The sequence below is a fragment of the Triticum urartu genome, chromosome 2A (genome assembly GCF_056163025.1).
Source record: "Triticum urartu cultivar PI428250 chromosome 2A, HENAU_Tu73, whole genome shotgun sequence".
Lineage (NCBI taxonomy): Eukaryota > Viridiplantae > Streptophyta > Magnoliopsida > Poales > Poaceae > Triticum > Triticum urartu.
Genome location: NC_141874.1, coordinates 457,836,047 through 457,861,053, shown reverse-complemented (window position 1 = coordinate 457,861,053; position 25,007 = coordinate 457,836,047). Strand labels below are relative to the sequence as shown.

At 48.4% G+C, this 25,007-nt stretch overlaps 2 protein-coding genes and 1 pseudogene across 2 annotated transcripts in view; 1 reads left to right on the top strand and 2 right to left on the bottom strand.

Moving 5' to 3' along the window:
- Positions 1 to 1,385: 1,385 nt before the first annotated feature.
- Positions 1,386 to 2,929, bottom strand: LOC147985452 (uncharacterized; annotated as a pseudogene).
- Positions 2,930 to 9,707: 6,778 nt separating this feature from the next.
- On the top strand, positions 9,708 to 10,776 carry LOC125541646 (uncharacterized). Its single transcript, XM_048704999.2, has one exon. It carries the CDS (start codon positions 9,857 to 9,859, stop codon positions 10,445 to 10,447), a length of 591 nt encoding a protein of 196 aa, XP_048560956.1. The 5' UTR covers positions 9,708 to 9,856; the 3' UTR covers positions 10,448 to 10,776.
- Positions 10,777 to 12,864: 2,088 nt separating this feature from the next.
- LOC125537768 (uncharacterized) overlaps positions 12,865 to 25,007 on the bottom strand; it is a 31,309-nt gene continuing 19,166 nt past the window's right edge. Inside the window, exons 11-17 of the mRNA XM_087541581.1 lie at positions 14,388 to 14,434; positions 14,034 to 14,314; positions 13,761 to 13,947; positions 13,573 to 13,692; positions 13,266 to 13,485; positions 13,104 to 13,189; positions 12,865 to 13,023 (exon numbers count right to left, since the gene is read on the bottom strand). Coding sequence (XP_087397707.1) covers positions 12,865 to 13,023; positions 13,104 to 13,189; positions 13,266 to 13,485; positions 13,573 to 13,692; positions 13,761 to 13,947; positions 14,034 to 14,314; positions 14,388 to 14,434 — 1,100 coding nt within the window. The remainder of the gene's footprint in view (positions 13,024 to 13,103; positions 13,190 to 13,265; positions 13,486 to 13,572; positions 13,693 to 13,760; positions 13,948 to 14,033; positions 14,315 to 14,387; positions 14,435 to 25,007) is intronic.

Here is a 25,007-nt window from a genome sequence, read left to right as displayed (position 1 = left end):
GGAATATCGTTGCCACGAACACCTCATGTCGTTGAGCAATCCGATATAAAGACGGATATTGAATGGCTAAAGGTGATTCACCAAGCCAAGTATCCTCCCAGAAACGGGTACTTGTACCGTTTCCAATAACAAATCTCGTCCTATTGAACATAGATTGTTTGACTTTTATTAGTCCTTTCCAGAAAGGCGAATCAGTCGGCCTGACTGCGACCTGGGACAATGTTTTAGTTTGGAGGTACTTGTTACGAAGGATCTGCGCCCACATGGCCTCAGTCCCGGAGGACAGCTTCCACAACCACTTACTAAGAAAACATCTGTTCTTGACTTCAAGATTTTCAATACCGAGACCCCCTTGGTCTTTCGGTCTACAGATGATGTCCCATTTAGCAAGCCGGTACTTTCTTTTAAGTTCATCACCCTGCCAAAAGAAGCGCGACCGATAGAAGTCCAGTCTTTTCCTAACACCAATTGGGACCTCAAAGAAAGATAAGAGAAACATAGGCATACTCGTGAGCACCGAATTAATCAAAATCAACCGGCCTCTGTATGACATGAGCTTACCCTTCCAACAACTCAGTTTTTTCTCAAATCGATCTTCGATGCACTTCCATTCTCTGTTTGTTAGCCTACGATGGTGAATCGGGATACCAAGGTAAGAGAAGGGTAAACTCCCCAACTCGCACCCAAACAACTGCCTATAAGACTCCTGGTCGTCTTTGGCTCTACCAAAGCAGAACAATTCGCTCTTATGGAAGTTAACCTTTAACCCGGTTAATTGTTCAAACAGGCATAACACAAGCTTCATATTTCTCGCCTTGGCCAAATCATGCTCCATAAAGATGATTGTATCATCGGCGTACTGAAGGATGGAAACACCTCCCTCCACAAGATGAGGAACCAACCCACCCACTTGACCATTTTCCTTAGCCCGGCCTATCAAAATTGCTAACATATCCACCACAATGTTAAACAGGATAGGGGACATCGGATCTCCTTGTCTTAGGCCTTTATGTGTCTGAAAATAATGACCTATGTCGTCATTCACTTTAATTCCCACACTCCCTTTTTGCGTAAATGATTCGACCTGTCGGCGCCAGGCTTCATCAAAACCTTTCATACGCAATGCCTGTTGGAGGAATGACCACTTAACTTTATCGTACGCTTTTTCGAAATCCACCTTAAAAATTACTCCATCTAATTTTTTGGAATGGATTTCATGGAGCGTTTCATGAAGGACAACCACCCCTTCAAGGATGTTCCTGTCCGGCATGAAAGCAGTTTGGGATTGCTGCACCACAGATTGCGCAATCTGTGTGAGCCTATTAGTTCCGACCTTGGTGAAGATTTTGAAACTAACATTGAGGAGGCAGATCGGCCTGAACTGCTCAATCCTCGCAGCATCCGTTTTCTTCGGAAGCAATGTGATAGTTCCAAAATTCAAGTGAAATAATTGAAGCTGTCCAGAGAATAGATCATGAAACATAGGTAGTAAATCCCCCTTAATAATGTGCCAGCACTTTTTATAGAACTCAGCCGAAAACCCATCCGGACCGGGAGCCTTATTGTTTTCCATTTGTGCAATAGCATCGAACACCTCCTTTTCTGAGAACGGGGCAGCCAGGATATCATTATCAGCAGCAGTCAATTGAGGCACGTCCTCAACCCTGGACTCATCGAGGGACACACAATTGGCCTCCGGCGGTCCAAATAGCTGCCTATAGTATTCGGTAATATAGGTTTTGAGATTATCCTGCCCTAAAATAGTACCCTCATCCTGCTCTAGCTGAAAGATCCGCTTCTTTCTGTGTTTACCATTAGCAATGAGGTGGAAGAATTGAGTATTCGCGTCCCCTTGGACTACTTTGCGGACCTTGGCACGCAAAGCCCACTTCAATTCTTCTTCGCGGAGAAGTTCTTTCAGCCTCTTCTCCGCCTCATTTTTAACTTGGAGCTCGGTAGGCAACAACAGCGCGGATTCAGCTTTTACGTCCAATGCCTGTACAAGAGAGAGGAGCCTATCCTTCTCAATCTTATACACCCCACTTAGATGCTTAGCCCAACCCCGTAAGAAGCTTCTCAAATGCCTAATTTTATTCTGCCAGCGCTCGACCGCCGTCCTTCCTCCAACACCCTTAGCCCACTCCCTGGTTATGATGTCTAAGAATCCCTCGCGTTCGAACCAGGCCATCTCAAAAGAGAAGGTATTTTTGTTTCCTATATGGTTCGGCTCCCCTGAGTCCACGAACAAAGGTGTGTGATCAGAGATTCCCCGCGTGAGAGCTTGCACCGTAACAAGAGGGAACTTCTGTTCCCACTCCACGCTGGCGAGAACCCGATCAAGCTTCTCATATGTCGGGTTTGGCAGAGCATTAGCCCAGGTAAACTGTCTACCAGTGAGCTCTATCTCCCTTAGATCTAAGCTTTCAATAATAGTATTGAACATAAATGACCACCTGCCGTCGAAGTTATCATTGTTTTTCTCCTCTCTCCTTCTAATGATATTGAAATCACCCCCGACCAAAATCGGAAGTTGTTCGGACCCACATATCCGAACCAGATCCGCCAGAAACTCCGGTTTAAGCTCGGGTTGGGCGGCACCATAGACCGCTACCAACGCCCAGTTGAACCCATCAACTTTAGATCTAACTCGAAACTTTACTGCGAAGTCACCCATTACAACACTCCGGACTTCAAGGGCATCACGTCTCACACCCAGTAAGATGCCCCCCGATCGACCTCGTGGCGGGAGGCAATGCCAATCGAACTCAAGACCACCCACAAGAGAGGAAAGAAACTGCGGCGCAAAATTATCTCGACCGGTTTCCGACAGAGCAACGAAATCTCACCGATGTTCCAGAGAAGCTTCAGCAAGAAACCTCCTTTTAGCCAAGTCTTTCAGACCTCTGCTATTCCAAAAGATTCCTTTCATAATTCATCATGGAATTTTTTAGCAGTCCGAATCCTAGCACTCCTACGAACAGCAGAGTCGGGATAAATTTTTCGTTTCCACTTACACCTTAGCTTGGGGTGCTCCGTCACCCGGTCCTCATAACCGGACTGAACGGAATTGCTATCTACATCATCTAAGGGCACATCCTCGCCCTCCGACTCCTGATTAGAAGGTGCTAGGTACGCACATAGATTATTTAGCACTCTAACCCCTAACGCATCAATTTCCTCATCATTCATGGGCTTGACCGCAACAAGATGACTAATAGTCTCTAAGGCCCGCTCCGCCTCTAAATCTAACATATCATTCACCGAGTTGGAGATTTCAATATCATTAGCGCCTAGAGAAACTCCTAATTGGTTTGCATTATTAACAATCTCCTCAGGAGCAAAATGCAATAAAGAATTAGATATGTTAATGGACATACCAGTAGATATCGCAGCATCGTGAAGCTTGGCCGCCCTCATAGCGCACCGCTGCTGCATATCGTCCACCTCCGGAAGGTCCAGAACGCGGGCACTGATCCGTCTCCCCGTCGAGACCGGGTCTGGGACACCGCCGAAGGCAACAACCTCCTCTCGAGAATGAGAAGGCTGCGGGCTCCCGATGCCCTCAGACAAGTGCCCGGCGGGTATGGCAAGAGGCGGGACAGCTGGGGCCACCTGCCCACTCCCTCCTCCTGCACCACCCACCGGCTCAGAGCGAAGCGTCGAAGTCGCCGAGGAAGCGGTCCTCCTGACCGCAGACGATGAAGGGGAGTCTAGGGCCACCTGCCCCAGCCCCTCCTCCCCCAGTGTCCCGGGGGATGCTGGCGCCATAGCCAGGGCCTGAGGAGGGGGAGCCGAAGCCACCTGCCTCGGGCTCCCGCTCCTATCGCTGGCGGCCCCCGACATGGCCGGTGACACCAACGGCTGAATAGGTAGGGAAGAGGACAAGGCCACCTGCCTTGACCCCCGTCCCATAAGGCCCACCTCGGTCATAGATGACAATGTCGGAACCACCTCAACCGGTATAGCAAGGGAAATAGGAGCGACCTCCGGCTCTACATCCCGAACTGCAGTCTCAGCAGAGTCCAAAGAAGGAAGTGTGTGCTCAAACTCATCATCAGCCTCTACCCTATCACTCCATAGCTTGGGAGGCGCAGAAGCAGGCTCAAAGGACCCAAAACGCAGAGTCGTCGTGGGTACCGAAGGCGGAGTGGAACCAGCTCCGGACCCCTCCCCAGGCAACTGAGCATCAGGACAAGATCCGGTCGAACCCTCTCGAGCAGACTCGTCTGGCGCCCCCGTGGCTCCTGCACCACCATCACTCTCGTGCATATCAACATCATCCCCAGCAACCTCGTCAGCGAACATCTCAATGTCCTCAAACTCTATGTCGAGCGGGAATACCTCTCCCCTATATGTCCAGTAAACGACATCAGGCACGAAGTCAACATTCAGAACACTCACCAATATCCTAGCCACTCCATGAGCCCGAGTGAAAGCCATATCCACTCTCTCCGTCTTTCCAACCATGATACCCATACTGGCTACAACTCAAACGTCCTGCAGAGGCTTAGATGGGGCTCCAGAAAACCGCAACCAGATCTGCGTAAGCGGCTTGCCTTTAGGCTCCACCTTCGTCCACTCGTGAAACTCCAAAATACACGTAGTACCTGGAACTCTACACAAGCCAAAACTCAGTAATCTCTGTAAATCCTCCACAGAAGGGAAATCCACCTTAAAGACATTCGCTTCGAGTCCGACCAGCTCCCACTGATAGTCCCCCGGTGCCAACTCCTGAAGTCTATGGATAATCCGAGCCTCAGTCACCTCGCCCTGAGTTGCTTTCACAATCCCGGTAGTCATGAACTGTGTATCCTCGGGAATCTCCCTCGCGGCCGGGGACTCGAAGAACAATAACTCCGCACAGTACAGCCCATACATAGTCAGAGATGGAGCCTGGTCACGCACTAACGGGCAATCTCCCGAATCATGTGCAAGCTTGCCACACGAGTCACACAGCTCTGCGACGCACTCTGCAATAAAATGGCCCTTCTCACCACACCGGTAACACAACATTCTCTCCTTCTTGCGCGCCCATTTGGCCGCCCTCTCGGAGTCAGACCTGTCTGATGTTTCACCTACAGCCCCAGGCACCGGGACATCAACCTTGGCCAGTGCCGTTACCACCTCCATAGCCCGAGTAGTAATGTCCGTAGACTGAGCAGAATCCGTCTCAACCGCGGTAACCCTCTGGTCAACAGCAACCGGAGGCGGAGGTTGCCAACGAAACCTACCACGGCCCCCGCCCCGACCACCCCGACGTCCATGGAATCCACCTCTCTGGCTGGGGTCCGGGCCGGAAGCCCCCTCGACAAAGCCACCAGGAGGCCCGAGGAAAGGTCTCTCAGCAGACCCGTCACTCTGCCACGAATAGCCTCGGCCTCCACCGGTAGACGAGGAACCGCGGTGCTGTCCGTCTCCATAAGCATCAACACCATCATCACCCCACTGATCACGGGGCGCCTCAACAGACTCTCGAACTGTCCACTCCTTCCTAGGCTGCGAAGATCCTGACCGATACTGAGCTGGCCTCGCTGCATAGTGCGGCGGCGGAGCAGCCCGAGGCGGAGCACCACCCGGGGCCGGCACCACATTACCAGGCCCGCCGCCACGACCCATGACTGTGGCCACCTGAGGCGACGGCCCCGGAGGTCGCGGTCCTACAGGGGCTCCTCTTCCTGCAGGAAAGTCCGGCGGCCTGGCAGGCGAAGGCCCCGAAGGTCGCGGCCCTACAGGGGCTCCTCTTTCCGCAGGAAAGTCCGGCGGCCTGGTAGACGAAGGCCCCGAAGGTCAGGGACCTCCACTGCCCGTAGGCACCACCGGCGGCCGAGCCGCCGCAGGCACGGGCGGCCGTGCCCCTTGGTTTCCGCCAACCCGTCCGGAGGGGGCGGGAGCGCCACGCCCGGCCCCGGCTACAACTCGCCCGGTGTCGGCTGCGCTGCTCCCCGCGCCAGGGGCCCCTCGACCAGCCCTCCCAGGCGGCGGCGGCGGCCCGATCGCCCCGGCCTTACTCGCAGCCGCACGGGGCTGCGCTACCGGCGGTCCACCCGCTCCTCGACCGGCCATCGCAAGCAGTGGCGGGATCCGGCAAGCCCGACCAGGACCGCACGGAGGAAGAAAGGGCGTCCCACGCCGACGAACCCTAGAGGAAGAAGACGATACGCACGCAGAGGCGGAAACTACGTCCGTGCATGCGGCGCTAGTCGTGCATGTGGCGCCCGGTATGGCCTGGGCCTCATACCCAGCCATATCCGGCCCACTTAGCAATGCGGCAACGCACGGAGAGTCCGGCCCAAAACGGCCCAGCAAATCGTTCAATCGCTCGCTGCGTTTCGCCCGGATCCCGCTCGGCAGCCTCGACGGCACCACAGCCGCCGCCTCCGGCAGCGATCCTGTTCTCGACCGATGCGCAGCCCTCCTCTTCTTGACCACCGTCCATGAATCCGGATGTATTAAATCGAACAGAGTAAGGTTTGGTAGGCGTACCTTAGGCAACGGTCCCTTCCACGGCCTGACCGCCGAAGCCGCATATCTCCGGTGAACGACACGGCGTACCAATTCCTTCCTCTCGTCCGGACGAAGCCCAACCCTCGCCGGATCCTCCACCAGCACAACCGTGTCCACTGTAATAGCCACCTCATCTTCGTCATACCCTGCATGAAATAGATCACAAATCAGATCCGACGGCGTAGGTGACGGCGGCGAGTACTCTGAGTTGTCGCTATCTCCGTCGGCCTAATGTATTTAGTTTTATTTGTTTGTCTAATTTGTATCGATAGTCGGAAACTTTTCTGTGTTTCTTTATAATGTGGATCTTTGTTCTCTTTTTTTGTTCTTTATGACTTGTAATCCATTGATGAGTTTATTTATAGTCAAGCTTTGATTATTATAATTTCACTTTATGTTTATAAATTTATTTTAAAATAAGACTGGTGTAATCGGTAGACGTGGAAATATGCCCTAGAGGCAATAATAGATTAGTTATTTTCATATTTTCTTATTATTGATAAATTCTTATTCTCCATGATATAATTGGTCAAAAAAATTGTATTGACCGGAAACTTAAATACATGCGTGAATAAATAAACAGACATTATGTCCCTAATAAGCCTCTACTAGACAAGCTCATTGATTGAAGATGGTTAAGGTTTCCTAACCATAGACATAAGTTGTCATTTGATAAACAGGATCACATCATTAGGAGAATGATATGATGGGCAGACCCAACCATAAACTTAGCATCTGATTGTGTCACTTAGTTTAATTGCTACATCTTTCTTCATGTCAAGTATCTGTTACTTAGACCATGAGATCGTGCCACTCCCTAATACCGGAAGAATACTTTATGAGTAATCAAACATCACTTTGTAACTGGATGATCATAAAGATGCTCTATAGGTATCTCGAAAAGTTTTTGTTCAGTTTTATGCACCGAGACTGGGACCACTACGTAAAGGCATCCCCTCGAGATGGAGTGCCAACTTCAACTTCTCCAGAAGCCCGACAGCAGCCAAATAGCACGTCAGTGGATCCAATCTAGACTTCCCATCTTGATCGTCCCCCTCCATACTCGACGAGTTAACATCCAACTTGTTGAACCCATCATTGTACATCTCCATTGCTATCCGTTTCACAGTACATTCCCATATAACCTAGAGTAGGGTCGTTACTAACATTGCGGTGGCCCGAACCTGGATAAAATATGTCCATTGTGTCCGTCGAATAACCAAAGGTTACATCACGGTGTCATACAAATCTGTGTGTGACTATCGTTCTGTTGTTAGGAATGTCGTGAAACACCTCAACATGCCAGCAAACCAAACCTTAAACCCAAGACATGACACAAAACAAAGTAAAACCAGAGGAGTTAATAGCAATGCTATTGTGATTCTAGCATGGATAGAAATCGAGGAGGGAGTTATTGCCCGTCAGTGTAGTCATCACCTTCATTGCCCCTGCTTGCAGCCGTGACAATTCACGAGCTGCATGTGTGTGGTCATTCGCCGGCACCTAGTGGGCGATCCTAATGAATGCCCAGCAGAATGAACCATGGTGAGGAACGACGAGCTTGTCGGGGAGGGGGGAGGCATATGTAGGGTTTTGGGGCAAGAGAAGCACGGATCAAAACATTTCTATCTGGATAAATCAAGTCATTAAAGAAAGGCGTTCTGGACTGTATGTGCACCCGATTAGCAACTTGATTGCGTTGAATCAACAATTTTCAAGATGTGTTTCGGTGTGCCAAGTTGACACATAGACCGGTGGTGTCATTTGTTCACAGATTTTTACTGTGTGTATTTTGTGGTGTGCCTTTATTAAATACCTTTTTATAGTACTCACTCCGTATTAAAATATATAAGTTTTTTTTAAGATTTCAATATCAAGTACATACATAGTAAAATGTATGAATGTACACTCTAAACTACCTATATATAGTTTATATTATAAAATCTCTAAAAGCACTTATATATTTAGGAACGAAAGGAGCAGTTACGAGTCGTGTCGCAGGCAGGCAGGTCGCTTTTGATTTGGATGGGCTTTGTGGCCAAACTGCATGCGGTGGGTGCTAGCTAGCTGTTCCTGTGCCGAGATCCCCCCGGCCACTTGCGGATACATGCGGCGTGACGCTGCACTGCGCTTGCATTGCCTGCTTGCTGGTCCATCCATATGGTTGTACACGGGCGATTCGATTCGACAGCTCGGAGAAGCAGCTCGCGCGGCGCCGGCCGGCTGCTTTTTGTGCCATGGCCATTTGGGGTGGGAACCTTAGCGGCCAAGGATTCCCACATGCAAGCACGCAGGCAGCATCGAGACCAGCTCCGCCCGCCCAATCACCCTACCCTGTCTATAGTACTCCCTTTATAAATTAATATAAAAACGTTTAGATCATTATTTTAATGATCTAAACATTTTTATATTAGTTTACGGAGGGAGTACTACGTAAGAAGAAGAGCTGCTTAATCTATAGTCGTACTCGTGGCTCCCAGAATACTCAGTTTTGAGCTCCCCCTCCGACGTTGAGTGTGGCACCGTCCCAGCTGAGATTTACCAAACACTTTTATTTGGCCCGCTACGGTATGGTATGGTAAATCTTATGTGTTCTTTTTTCTTTTTCTTTTTTGCGAGGAAATCTAATCTCATGTGTTGTTGATGGCATCACAATTTACAACAGCCCCATCTCTCACTAGCTATAGCTAGCAAGCGGAAACAAGCTGCCTACAATAATGTGAGTGCCTCACAATGACCGTAATACCGCCAAAGTTAAAAGGCCACAAACTTGGTGGTACTAGTATAGGAGTATTCATGAATGAACACCTCACCATGAACTTTCTTACTACACACACATGGAAATAACTATTAAAAATAGGATAACCTCAAGCTTTTTCTTTGAAAGGAAAGAACCCCCCCCCCCCCCCCCCCCCCCCCCCCCCAGTTAGCCAAAACATTGGACAACTGTTACCCACGAGGAGCCCTTTGCATGCATGCATGCATACCCATCATCTTTTTGACTACTTTTCCTTTTGCCCGCGGGCTGCTGCGGCATTTGTTAATTGCTACACACACACACACCCATCGCTTCCCCTTGGTGCCCTTTCCTTAGCTCACCTGCTTTCGTGCGATGCTGAAACTTGTCTAGGAGACATCCACTCGCAATTGCTCACCCCCACGTCTGCTACTGCTACTGCTAGTGCTATATATACCCATGGCATCCCACGGGCAAAACTCCATGTCCAAGCATCAACTACACACACCTTGCGCTACTGTACAGCCACCACAATCCACGCAGCAAGCATCCCCTCCGGCACCACATACACACCTTTATTTTGCAGGCTAGTTAGAGTAGTGAACTGTAATCAAGATGAAGGCCAAGGCTTCCACATTCTTCAAGCAGATGCTGTCCACCATCGTCGCCGTCGTCAAGGCCAAGTCGACGGCGGTGCGCGCCAAGACGAGCACCTTGAAGACGCGCCTCCTCGTCCTCGGCATCCTCCGCAACAGGAAGCTCCTCGTCAGCGCCATCAACCACAAGATCCACGCCATCATGGGCCAGGACGACCACGCGCGCAAGGAGGAGGCCGCCCAACAAGACGACGGCGCCAACAAGGCCATCGTGCTCTACACGTCGCCCAGCTACGTGACGGAGCGCGACGTGGAGGAGGCCGCCGCCGAGGAGCAGGAGGAGGAGGAGGAGAGCGACGACGAGTACTTGACGCACTCGCTGTTCCGTGAGGAAGACGACGACGACGACGAGCTGGTGAACGCGCCGGGGTCGGTGATTGACGTGCTGCGCGACGCCATGGAGAAGGAGGGGGAGGGGGCTGAGTTCCGGCTGGAGGACGAGATCGACCATGTCGCCGACGTCTTCATCCGCCGGATCCACAAGCAGCTCAAGCTGCAGAAGCTCGAGTCCTTCAAGAGGTTCTGCGAGATGATGGAGAGGAGCGCTTGATCCACCTCCATGGAATCAGATCCACCTCCAGTCCAGTGATTTATTTATTCATAAGTATGCAATGGCGCCAGCTCCATCACTCCTTAAGCCAGGATTATGTTTAGCTTAATCGGAGGCCCATGCATGTAAAGAAGGAAAAGATGAAGCCGGGCAAGAAGATGCTTATCTTCTGCTAGGGTTTTAGTGGGGATGCCAAGGTCTACTAGTCCTACGTGGTACTTTAATCATTATGTACTCATGTTCTTTTGTTCTTTAATCTGGGGGAAGATTGTAAAAGTGCTCAAGTTTTGAGGAAAAAACCAATAAATGAAGAAAATAAATAGACGGCATATATCAGCAAGCCGAAATGTAACACGTACTGATCACAAATTCTTGAAGAACAAACACGGGTATTGCAGGCAACTGAACAAATTAGCTTCAACTAAGATTTTCTTCTAATCCCCGAGAGTAGAACGCAACACGTACTAACATACAGTTCAAGCAGCCATAAGAAGAAAAGCAGAATCAAGCTCACATGACAAGGAAAAAGGGCTCGCTAGTTTTATGGATGGATGTCTCTGCTTTTGGCCAAGAAGAGAAGAGCTAACGCATACCAGTAATCCGTAGGATCGGATCACCTAGCGTCGTCGACGTTTTGCATTGCGGTGCGCCGGCATCCCCTCGGCCTCCTCCAACTAGACGTCCTTGGCGAGGGAGACGGCCGCCACGTCCTCCATTGCCTCCTGCTCGGTGAGACGCAGGGAGAATCTCACGGGCGGCGCCGGGGCATTCCGCTGCCTTGCCCGCCGCCGCGGCCTCTGTTCCCTATTGGACTCCTGCCCGAGATACCTGGCGATCTCGGATCGTAATACCTCGGTGTCCATCGCCAACGCTGCCGCAACTCCTATGTTGTAGATATCGCCCTCGCCGTTTGTGTCGCCGGAGGTTGAGGTGGATGACGATGAGGACGTGGAGGAGCCGATCGGATTGTCCTGCGGTGCCGACGAAGAGATGTGTTCCCCAAAAGGAACCATAGGAGAGTGTAGATCCGTTTCTTGATCAACCGCGGACACTTTGCCGCTTGCCCCTGCTTTGATGCCCAGACTGACCGTGTTGTCTTGGCCGGCGATGACCGATCTGGACGGCGAACGGATGGCCACGGGTAAAACCCTGATATCTTTTCCCGCAGAAGCAGCCTCAGCCACGCCCACACGAGCATCCTCTCTCTCAGCCGCATCACCGACAGTCGCCGGTGACGGCAAGGCAACTCGTCCCATAACCACTTCTCCCCTTTCAAGCGACGAGTGCGCGCAAGTGTGTACAGATCTAACATTCCTTTCCCCGGCACCGCCGATGAAAGCCATGCGGTCCGATCCGATATGTGCCATGTTTCGGCCGTCGACGACGTTTACCGATCGCGCCGCCGCAGTGACGCCTCCGGAAACAAGTTGCCCTGTTTTAGCCGGCGCGGTGAGCATCACCTGGCTGCTCATGCCGGCCTTCCTTTCCCCTCCGCCGGGGCCCGTCGCGCGATCTGACTGCCGGAGGGCGCTGCTGACTTGTTCCACACGCAGGGGATCGGCTGGTTCCAGGATGTGCTTCAACATGACGTTATTATGGCCCAACGTCAGCGGCGGCGGCGGCACACGAGCTTGACGGCCGGCCGACGATGAGGACAAGGGCCAAGGCGAGGACACGGTTGACAGATCCTTCAAGTCAAGCTAAATGGTGTTCCAGTTTCATTGTGTCAGAAACGAGTCCTGCTCGCGTACGTCGACAACTTGGCTGAGACCCACTCGGAAACAGACCACGCAATTTCACCGTGGGTGGTCCTCCCCCCTAATCCAACGAAAGACGTCAAGATCACACCGTGATCCTCAATTAACTCTCCGTTGATGTGATTTCCAAAAAAAAAACTCTCCGTTGATGCAGATTTTTTTTCTTTTTGTATGTCTGGGACTTGGTCGACTGAGACTTCGCGACTGACGTAACCTATTGCTAATTTGGCCCGTTTTGCTTCCCTGGTAAGTGGGTTCAAGCTCCCCCATTATGGGCTTGGGTTCTGGGCTTTTCTTTGTGAGCTTGTTTTTTTTGGTTTGGGCTGTTTGTTTGTTTGAACTGACTAGTAAGCATGCACGTGCAACGCACGTCTCAAATAAAACAAGTTTATATGCTTTTTTTACAAAATTTTCAGATTGATCCGAAATGTTGTTTTATCTTTCAATTTGTATTTCCAAAAAATGTGACATATTTCTGATCCAACACGTGCTAATTTTTATTTCAGTGAGTTCTTTTACCAAGCCATTTAAATGTGTCTTATGCACAACGATATGAGCGTGTGTGTAACACATGATCCAGAAACATGTTTTCGCATAAAATTCACTGTCACATAATAATTGTATTATAACTATTACATAAATATATTTTAAAAACCGCAACTAAGCATGTCTTGAAGGTCCACTTTTTGAAGCAATGAAGGTCCATCTATAGATGCGATCAATGATGCTTCGTTCAATGTATGGGATATTGTTTTGAGCTTCGTTCTCTTCATACTTTAAAAGATGCACCAAAAATTGCTTCCTCAGCTGAAAACCATCCTACATATGCATTATACAACATTGTTGTAACAAGTTGCATGTGCAATGTGTATACAAATAAGCATAGTGTCAATACTTACGTTGGGTATGGGGAAATATAGTTTTCCATCGCACAATGAGTGCATGTAATTAAAAACCAAATAACCGGACAGGGCATTGCATGTATGAAATAAACACATAATGTGAGTCGAATGAATCAATTAATATTGTAATGTGTTTAAAAGATTCATACCAACGTGAATTTGTTGGAGCAACAGGAACTATGCATTCCCATTTAGAGATATCATCCTTAAATGCAGGGTTTGCAACTTCAAGCGCAAGGTTTAGGTTGTCGACCATAATTTTAAGTACATTATTCCCCAAAGTAGGTATTGGTATCGGATCAAAAATTGAGACAACTTTTTTGTTTTGATCCAACACAAACAATAAAAATAGCCCAAACATATACCAAGGCAATAAAATCTGCAATGATGAGATAGTTTAGAAATAAATGGAATATTAATTAAGACCAAACAAAGCACTGTTAGAGATGAAAAATTAAAATCTTACCGTATTACATTGTGAGATATGATAATCATTACTGTCAGGCCAACTATGAAACAACCGTTTCAATGTAGCAATTTCCACATTTTCACGATGACTTGAGTCTCGTGCATAGTGGAACATCGACTAAAATAAGAATGAGAAAATATTAGTGCAATGAGAAAAAAATGTAATACATGATTATAGTAACTTACACAAAAGTTTAGATCCATATAGTGAGATGGAATGTCTCTGAGAAGCTGGACTTCGTGGCGCGCTAGTATCCGCACAGCCATATCAAAGCAATGTATATCCATGTATTCATCATTGTTCAATATGTTTTTTATTTGTCTCAAATTTAAGCTAATAGGGTACGGATCAGAGCTTTTCACCCATTCGCTCCTGTAAAGTTGAAATACTTTCAATTATAATGACATCAGAGTAATTTATTGGAATAATACAAAATGAATTAAAAAAATATGGCTTACTCTAGTAGAGCGACATCATCAACCATGCACAGTTCATCTATTAAATCATCGTTTGTTGGTTTGACAGACGATGAAAGTATAAATGATTGCGAGATTAGCTCGACTTCTCCTGATGTATTTGATGTTTTGAAATTCTCAGGAGGTGTATCCAGAATCATACATTCCGTGGGATCTGTGTTGTTGTCGTCATCTTCCATGTCTCGATTTCTTATGTTATCATCATTCAATTCCGAGTCCACTAAAATGACAGCTAGTTTTGTTCTAAAATCTGTCATATGTTTCTATTAAAATAGTAATAAGAGTTAAATAGTGATACAACATAGAATAAGTATAATGATACAGAGTGAAAAATACCTGTGTTGGAATGTCAGACAAAATATTTCCTGTGAAGTTGTAACACCCTCGATGCGACTATAGCTCCCACGTGTCGAGGCACGACTTAGAGACATAATCGCATTGAAGGCATATGTCGCAAGTTAGGCAATCTTCACAACATCCCATGTAATATAAATAAATAAATAAAGGGGAGATAACATAGTTGGCTTACACTCGCCACGTCAATCAAGTACATAAATAACATTACATCATCCAAACACTCATGGCCCGACTACGGCGCCAAAATAAAAGAGAACCCAACATGCGACACGGTCCCAATCACCCCCAACTGGGCACCACTACTGATCATCGGGAAAGGAAACACAGTAACGTTGAGAGTCCTCGTCGAACTCCCACTTGAGCTCATACGCGTCTCCTGGAGCGGAATCATCAGGCCCCGCATCTGGTGTAATAGTAATCTGTGAGCCACAGGGACTCAACAATCTCGCACCCTCGCGATCAAGACTATTTAAGCTTGTAGGTAAGGCAAGATAAATATAGGTGGAGCTGCAGCAAGTGACTAGCAAATATGGTGGCTAACTTATTCGCAAAAGAGAGCGAGAAGAGGAGGCAAAGCACGAGCGAGAAACTAGAGAACAACCTGCGCAACCATTACTCCAACACCGTGTCCACTTCCCGGACTCCGCCGAGAAGAGGCCATCACGGTAACACACTCAGTTGATTCATTTTAAATAATTAAGGTTCAAGTTATCTACAACCGGACATTAACAAATTCCCATCTGCCCATAACCGCGGGCACGGCTTTCGAAAGTTCAAATCCCTGCAGGGGAGTCCCAACTTAGCCCATGACAAGCTCTCACGGTCAACGAAGGAATAGACCTCCTCCCAAGAAGTTCCGATCAGACTCGGTATCTCGGTAATTCAAGACAACTCCGACAATGGTAAAACAAGTCCAGCAACACCGCCCGCTGTGCCGACAAATCCCGATAGGAGCTGCACATATCTCGTTCTCAGGGCACACCGGATAAGCTAAGCGTACGGGAGCCAACGTAACCCAAGTTGCCAAGGGACGGCCCCGCACGGTGCTCTAGGTTGGACCAACACTCAGAGGAGCACTAGCCCGGGGGGGGGGGGGTTAATATAAGATGACCCTTGAGTCCGCGAAACCCAAGGGAAAAGGCTAGGTGGCAAATGGTAAAACCAAGGTTGGGCATTGCTGGAGAAGTTTTATTCAAGGCGGACTGTCAAGGGGTTCCCATTATAACCCAACCGCGTAAGGAACGCAAAATCCGGGAACATAACACCGATATGACGGAAACTAGGGCGGCAAGAGTGGAACAAAACACTAGGCGAGAGGCCGAGCCTTCCACCCTTTACCAAGTATATAGATGCATTAAGATAACTTGGCAATGTAGTGATATCCCAACAAGTAAATAAATGTTCCAACAAGGAACGGCCTCCAATCATCACCTGCAACTAGCAACGCTATAAGAGGGGCTGAGCAAAGCGGTAACATAGCCAATCAACGGTTTGCTAGGACATGGTGGGTTAGAGGTTTGACATGGCAATTTGGGAGGCTTGCAAGCAAGTGGTAGGCATCGTAGCATTGGCATAGCAAAAGAGCGAGCAAACTAGCATAGCAAAGATAGTAGTGATTTCGAGGGTATGATCATCTAGCCTGCACAGTTGTCAGAGTTGACTGGATCCTCGAAAGAAAACTTAACGGGCTCCTCGTTAGCGAAATCGTCTCCCGGCTCTACCCAAACAAGACAAACAAGCAACAAGGATACAATCAACCACGTGCAAGAACAAGCAATATGATGAAATGATGATATGCTATGCGGGATGCGATGCAGGATGCCAAATGCAAGATATGACAGGAAATGCATGAACCTGGCCTCAACATGGAAATCCAAGTGTGCCACTGGAAAGATGAGATGAAATCGCTTGAAAACGATATAAAGAACGCCGGAATCGGAGTTACGGTTTGGAAATGGCAAGCGATTCAAAAATGACACGGGTCTGCGATTTACAACAAGTAGGCATCTAAATGCAATGAAATGAACATGCTACAGCACCCAAACATGACAACAAAATACATGGTAGGGATGCACACAAGATTCTTAACAAAATTCTAGCACTGAGCTACGGCCAAATCATCCATTAACAGGTTCAAACAAGCATGGCAAAAATGCAAATGACAAACAGATCTCAGACTTAGTGAAATCAACACTTGTCTGGAATTTCAGATCAGGTAGCCCTCTTCGGAGCAACAAAACTACATACTACAGGACCTGAACATGGCAAAGTAAAGCATATCATGGAGCTACTCAAAGAGCTTAACAAAAGTCCCTTAGTGACCTTGAGCCAAAAGGGATCAGAAAATACAATTGCAAGCATGTGAACATAGCAAAAACATAATCAGTTTCAGACTTAGTGAAAAACTGACACATGCTGAAACACATCTCAAGTAGGCGTGTTAACGAGCTCGATGCACTCACTAGGGTGCAAGTCATGGCAAGACAAGCATACATCCATAAAGAAGGCACAAAATTCAAGCTAGCCATGGCAAGAACAATAGCATAGCATGCACGGATCAACTACAACATCATCGGCAAAATTGCAAACAAGTTGACAATCTACCCAGATTCACAAAGTAGCAAAAGTAGAGCTCGATTGACTCAAGCTAGGGTGCTCCATAATTTCAAACAAAGACATGGATGGATATAGCACTACAATATTAACAAAACTCCCTTACTGATCATCCTCAAAAGGGGCATGGATCAGTAGGAAACAACAAGAACATATGGCATCATGAGATAAACAGCCCCGGGACTTAGTGAAATTACTAAGTCCCTGAAAACAGACTTAGCAAGTGCACCACTTTGCAAGCTTGCACAAGTCACCACACACATTCTAAAATTACATGGGTTGCACCTCTGAAAAGATGACAAAACCCTTAACAAAACACATGTAGAACTCACGGGCATATCATGCACACAATAATCATGGCAAAAATGACAAAAGTGCTAAACGGAGTAGCAGATCTGACAATTAACTCAAGTAGCCCTCTTCTAACAGCATTTCGGGCATCAAGATGAACTCAAATGAAAATGATGCAATGGAATGTAATGATGTACTCTCTGAGATGAACATTTTGATATGCTATATGCATGAATCAGAGCTACGGATGCAAAGTTACGGCAGGTCAAAGTATGCAACATGAGCTAGGGTTTTTGAGAAAAGTCAACCTCCGAATTTCCAGATCTGAGATTTGCACGTGGATCGAGGACGGCCGGCGAGGTACTGTTCACGCCGGAGTTCGCCGGGACGAAGAGGCAGCGGCCGGCGAGAGGAGGTGGCGGCCGGATCCGGTCGGGGCCGGGGCGGAGGCGGCGGTGCGGAAGCCGAGGCGGCGGGGCGGCGACCGGCGCGCGGCAGCGACTGGGCGGCGCGGCAGGCGACGGGAGGCGGCGCGCGGCGCGCGGCGGCGCTGGGCGGCGCGGCAGGCGACGGGAGGCGGTGGGCGCGGGCCGGGGAGGGCAGGCGGCGGCGGAGAGCGTTCGAGCCGCGGGGGCCTGGCCCGGGCCGCGCGGGCTTCGGCGAGAGGCGGCGGCTGCGCGCCACGTGGCGCTCTGCCAGTGGCCGCGGGTGGCGGCGCGGTGTGTCCGGCCGGAACGGACACGTCCGGCGCGGCGCGAGGTGGATTTTAGGGTTTCGGGGAGAGGGGATCCGGGATATTTCGAGGGGGGCCTATTTATAGGCATAGGAGGAGCTAGGAGAGTCCAAATGAGGTGTGGTTTTCGGCCACGCGATCGTGATCGAACGCTCTAGATGATGGAGCAGAGTTTGGTGGGTTTTGGGCCAAATTGGAGGGGTGTTGGGCTGCAACACACACGAGGCCTTTTCGGTCCCTCGGTTAACCGTTGGAGTATCAAACGGAGTCCAAATGGTACGAAACTTGACAGGTGGTCTACCGGTAGTAAACCAAGGCCGCTTGGCAAGTCTCGGTCCAATCCGGAAATGTTTAATCCCCACACACGAAAGAAAGCTAGAAATGACCACCGGAGGAGAACGAAGCGCCGGAATGCAAAACGGACAACGGGGAAAAAGCTCGAATGCATGAGACGAACACGTATGCAGATGCAATGCGCATGATGACATGATATGAGATGCATGACAACGACAACAACACATGGAGACAAAAACCTGAACCCGAGAAAATAAATATAACTTAACGCCAGAAACGGCAAGAGTTGGAGTACAAATAGGGAAAGTTACATCCGGGGTGTTACAACACTCCACCACTACGAAAGGATCTCGTCCCGAGATCTAGGACTGAAAGAACACCGGGTACTCAGAACGGAGGTGATCCTCGCGTTCCCAGGTAGCTTCACGGTCGGAATGGTGTGACCACTTGACTTTGAGAAATTTGATTGACTTGTTGCGAGTCTTGCGTTCAGTCTCTTCAAGAATAGCAACTGGGTGCTCACGATAAGAGAGATCTTCTTGGAGCTCAATGTCCTCGAAGTTGACGGTGCGGTCAGGAGTCTTGAAGCACTTTCGAAGCTGAGAGACATGGAACACATCATGAACATTTGCAAAGTTTGAAGGAAGCTCGAGTTGATAGGCGAGGTCGCCTCTCTTGCTGACAATCTTGAAAGGTCCCACGTATCTGGGGGCAAGCTTCCCTTTGATACCGAAGCGACGAGTACCTTTCATAGGAGAGACACGGAGGTAAACATGATCTCCGATCTCGAAAGCCAAATCGCGGTGCTTACTATCATAGTAGCTCTTCTGGCGGGATTGGGCTGCTTTGAGGTTATCACGAATGACTTTGCACATTTCTTCTGCCTCTGTGATTAAGTCATTTCCCAAAATCCGACGTTCACCGGTTTCAGACCAGTTGAGAGGGGTACGGCACTTCCTGTTGGAAATATTCCCTAGAGGCAATAATAAAAGCATTATTATTATATTTCCTTGTTCATGATAATTGTCTTTATTCATGCTATAATTGTGTTATCCGGAAATCGTAATACATGTGTGAATAACAGACACCAACATGTCCCTAGTAAGTCTCTAGTTGACTAGCTCGTTGATCAACAGATGGTCATGGTTTCCTGGCTATGGACATTGGATGTCATTGATAACGAGATCACATCATTAGGAGAATGATGTGATGGACAAGACCCAATCCTAAACATAGCACAAGATCGTATAGTTCGTTTGCTAGAGTTTTCCAATGTCAAAGTATCTTTTCCTTAGACCATGAGATCTTGTAACTCCCGGATACCGTAGGAGTGCTTTGGGTCTACCAAACGTCACAACGTAACTGGGTGACTATAAAGGTAGACTACGGGTATCTCTGAAAGTGTCTGTTGGGTTGACATGGATCAAGACTGGGATTTGTCACTCCGTATGACGGAGAGGTATCACTGGGCCCACTCGGTAATGCATCATCATAATGAGCTCAAAGTGACCAAGTGTCTGGTCACAGGATCATGCATTACGGTACGAGTAAAGTGACTTGCCGGTAACGAGATTGAACGAGGTATTGGGATACCGACGATCGAATCTCGGGCAAGTAACATATCGATTGACAAAGGGAATTGCATGCGGGGTTGATTGAATCCTTGACATCGTGGTTCATCCAATGAGATCATCGTGGAGCATGTGGGAGCCAACATGGGTATCCAGATCCCGCTGTTGGTTATTGACCGGAGAGTCGTCTCGGTCATGTCTGCTTGTCTCCCGAACCCGTAGGGTCTACACACTTAAGGTTCGGTGATGCTAGGGTTGTGAAGATATGAATATGCAGTAACCCGAATATTGTTCGGAGTCCCGGATGAGATCCCGGACGTCACGAGGAGTTCCGGAATGGCCCGGAGGTAAAGAATTATATATAGGAAGTGCTGTTTCGGCCATCGGGACAAGTTTCGGGGTCACCGGTATTGTACCGGGACCACCGGAAGGGTCCCGGGGGTCCACCGGGTGGGGCCACCTATCCCGGGGGGCCCCATGGGCTGAAGTGGTAGGGAACCCAGCCCATAGTGGGCTGGGGCGCCACCCCCCCAAGGGCCCATGCGGCTAGGGTTGGGGGAAACCCTAAAAGGGGGCGCCCCCTTGCTTGGGGGGCAAGCCCCCCACCCTTGGCCGCCGCCCCCCTAGTAGATCCATCTACTAGGGCTGGCGCCCCCCCCCCTTGGCACCCCTATATATAGTTGAGGAGAGGGGAGGACTTCATACCTGAGCTTGGGCGCCTCCCTCTCTCCCCGTTACGTCTCTCCCTCGTAGTATAGGCGAAGCCCTGCTACTGTGACGCCCTGCATCCACCACCACGCCGTCGTGCTGCTGGATCTTCATCAACCTCTCCTCCTCCCCTTGCTGGATCAAGAAGGAGGAGACGTCTCCCGTCCCGTACGTGTGTTGAACGCGGAGGTGCCGTCCGTTCGGCGCTTGGTCATCGGTGATTTGGATCACGTCGTGTACGACTACATCATCACCGTTCTTTGAACGCTTCCGCACGCCATCTACAAAGGTATGTAGATGCATCCGATGGCTCGTTGCTAGATGAACTCCTAGATGGATCTTGGTGAAACGAGTAGGAAATTTTTTGTTTTCTGCAACGTTCCCCAACAGTGGCATCATGAGCTAGGTCTATGCGTAGTTCTTCTTGCGCGAGTAGAACACAATTTGTTGTGGGCGTAGATTTGTCAACTTTCTTGCCGCTACTAGTCTTATCTTGCTTCAGCGGTATTGTGGGATGAAGCGGCTCGGACCAACCTTACACGTACGCTTACGTGAGACCGGTTCCACCGACTAACATGCACTAGTTGCATAAGGTGGCTGGCGGGTGTCTGTCTCTCCCACTTTAGTTGGAGCGGATTCGATGAACAGGGTCCTTATGAAGGGTACATAGAAGTTGACAAATCACGTTGTGGCTTTAACGTAGGTAAGAAGACGTTCTTGCTAGAACCCTAATTCAGCCACGTAAAACTTGCAACAACAATTAGAGGACGTCTAACTTGTTTTTGCAGCAAGTGGTTCGTGATATGATATGGCCAAAGTTGTGATGAATGATGAATGATCTATATGTGATGTATGAGATGTTCATGCTATTGTAATAGGATTCACGACTTGCATGTCAATGAGTATGACAACCGGCAGGAGCCATAGGAGTTGTCTTTATTCTTTTATATGACCTGCGTGTCATTGAGAAACGCCATGTAAATTACTTTACTTTATTGCTAAACGCGTTAGCCATAGTAGTAGAAGTAATAGTTGGCGAGCAACTTCATGGAGACACAATGATGGAGATCATGATGATGGAGATCATGGTGTCATGCCGGTGACAAGATGATCATGGAGCCCCAAGATGGAGATCAAAGGAGCTATGTGATATTGGCCATATCATGTCACGTTTATTATTTGATTGCATGTGATGTTTATCATGTTTTTGCATCTTGTTTACTTAGAACGACGGTAGTAAATAAGATGATCCCTCATAACAATTTCAAGAAGTGTTCTCCCCTAACTGTGCACCGTTGCTAAAGTTCGTCGTTTCTAAGCACGCCGTGATGATCGGGTGTGATGGATCCTTACGTTCACATACAACGGGTGTTGACGAGCCTAGCATGTACAGACATGGCCTCGGAACACATGCAAAACACTTAGGGTTAACTTGACGAGCCTAGCATGTACAGACATGGCCTCAGAACACAGAAGACCGAAAGGTCGAGCATGAGTCGTATAGAAGATACGATCAACATGAAGATGTTCACCGACATTGACTAGTCCGTCTCACGTGATGACCGGACACGGTCTAGTTAACTCGGATCATGTAATACTTAGATGACTAGAGGGATGTCTAATCTAAGTGGGAGTTCATTAATAATTTGATTAGATGAACTTAATTATCATGAACTTAGTCTAAAATCTTTGCAATATGTCTTGTAGATCAAATGGCCCACGTAGTCCTCAACTTCAACGCGTTCCTAGAGAAAACCAAGCTGAAAGACGATGGCAGCAACTATACGGACTGGGTCCGGAACCTGAGGATCATCCTCATAGCTGCCAAGAAAGATTATGTCCTGCAAGCACCGCTAGGTGAAGCTCCCGTCCCACAGAACCAAGACGTTATGAATGCTTGGCAGACACGTGTTGACGACTACTCCCTCGTTCAGTGCGGCATGCTTTACAGCTTAGAGCCGGGGCTCCAAAAACGTTTTGAGAGACATGGAGCATACGAGATGTTCGAAGAGCTGAAAATGGTTTTTCAAGCTCATGCCCGGATCGAGAGATATGAAGTCTCCGATAAATTCTTCAGCTGTAAGATGGAGGAAAATAGTTCTGTCAGTGAGCACATACTCACTATGTCTGGGTTACATAACCGCTTGTCTCAGCTGGGAGTTAATCTCCCGGATGATGCGGTCATTGACAGAATCCTCCAGTCGCTTCCACCAAGCTACAAGAGCTTTGTGATGAACTTCAACATGCAGGGGATGCAAAAGACCATTCCTGAGTTGTTCTCAATGCTGAAATCAGCCGAGGTAGAAGTCAAGAAGGAACATCAAGTGTTGATGGTCAATAAAACCACTAAGTTCAAGAAAGGCAAGGGTAAAAAGAACTTCAAGAAGGACGGCAAGGAGGTTGCCGCGCCCGGCAAGCAAGCTGCCGGGAAGAAGCCAAAGAATGGACCCAAGCCCGAGACTGAGTGCTTTTATTGCAAGGGAAGCGGTCACTGGAAGCGGAACTGCCCTAAATACTTAGTAGACAAGAAGGCCGGCAAAACAAAAGGTATATTTGATATACATGTAATTGATGTGTACCTTACCAGTACTCGTAGTGACTCCTGGGTATTTGATACCGGTGCCGTTGCTCATATTTGTAACTCACAGCAGGAGCTGCGGAATAAACGGAGACTGGCAAAGGACGAGGTGACGATGCGCGTCGGGAATGGTTCCAAGGTCGATGTGATCGCCGTCGGCACGCTACCTCTGCATTTGCCTACGGGATTAGTTATAAACCTCAATAATTGTTATTTAGTGCCAAGTTTGAGCATGAACATTGTATCAGGATCTCGTTTAATTCGAGATGGCTACTCATTTAAATCTGAGAATAATGGTTGTTCTATTTATATGAGAGATATGTTTTATGGTCATGCTCCGATGGTGAATGGTTTATTCTTTATGAATCTCGAGCGTAATGCTACACATGTTCATAATGTGAGTACCAAAAGATGTAAAGTTGATAATGATAGTACCACATACTTGTGGCACTGCCGCCTTGGTCACATAGGTGTCAAACGCATGAAGAAGCTCCATGCAGATGGACTTTTGGAGTCTCTTGATTATGAATCATTTGACACATGCGAACCATGCCTCATGGGTAAAATGACCAAGACTCCGTTCTCAGGAACAATGGAGCGAGCAACCAACTTATTGGAAATCATACATACTGATGTGTGCGGTCCAATGAGTGTTGAGGCTCGCGGTGGCTATGTTATGTTCTCACCCTCACTGATGACTTGAGTAGATATGGGTATGTCTACTTAATGAAACACAAGTCTGAAACCTTTGAAAAGTTCAAGGAATTTCAGAGTGAGGTTGAAAATCAACGTGACAGGAAAATCAAGTTTCTACGATCAGATCGTGGAGGAGAATACTTGAGTCACGAGTTTGGCACACACTTAAGAAAATGTGGAATAGTTTCACAACTCACGCCGCCTGGAACACCTCAGCGTAACGGTGTGTCCGAACGTCGTAATCGCACTCTATTGGATATGGTGCGGTCTATGATGTCTCTTACTGATTTACCGCTATCTTTTTGGGGCTATGCTTTAGAAACTGCTGCATTCACTTTAAATAGGGCTCCGTCGAAATCCGTTGAGACGACACCGTATGAATTATGGTTTGGGAAGAAACCTAAGCTGTCGTTTCTAAAAGTTTGGGGATGCGATGCTTATGTCAAGAAACTTCAACCTGAGAAGCTCGAACCCAAGTTAGAAAAATGCGTCTTCATAGGATACCCAAAAGAAACTATTGGGTACACCTTCTACCTCAGATCCGAAGGCAAGATCTTTGTTGCCAAGAATGGGTCCTTTCTAGAGAAAGAGTTTCTCTCGAAAGAAGTAAGTGGGAGGAAAGTGGAGCTTGATGAAGTATTACCTCTTGAACCGGAAAATGGCGCAACTCAAGAAAATGTTCCTGAGGTGCCTGCATCGACTAGAGAGGAAGTTAATGATAATGATCAAGATACTTCTGATCAAGCTCCTACTGAAATTCGAAGGTCCACAAGGACACGTTCCGCACCAGAGTGGTACGGCAACCCTGTCTTGGAAATCATGTTGTTAGACAACGGTGAACCTTCGAACTATGAGGAAGCGATGGCGTGCCCGGATTCCGACAAATGGCTAGAAGCCATGAAATCCGAGATAGGATCCATGTATGAAAACGAAGTATGGACTTTGACTGACTTGCCCGTTGAACGGCGAGCCATAGAAATGGATCTTTAAGAGGAAGACTGACGCGGATGGTAATGTGACCATCTATAAAGCTAGGCTTGTCGCTAAGGGTTATCGACAAGTTCAAGGGGTTGACTACGATGAGACTTTCTCACCGGTAGCGAAGCTGAAGTCCG

Excerpts from the sequence above, each read along its gene's own strand:
- LOC125541646 (XM_048704999.2), top strand. The coding sequence starts at position 9,857 with ATGAAGGCCAAGGCTTCCACATTCTTCAAGCAGATGCTGTCCACCATC.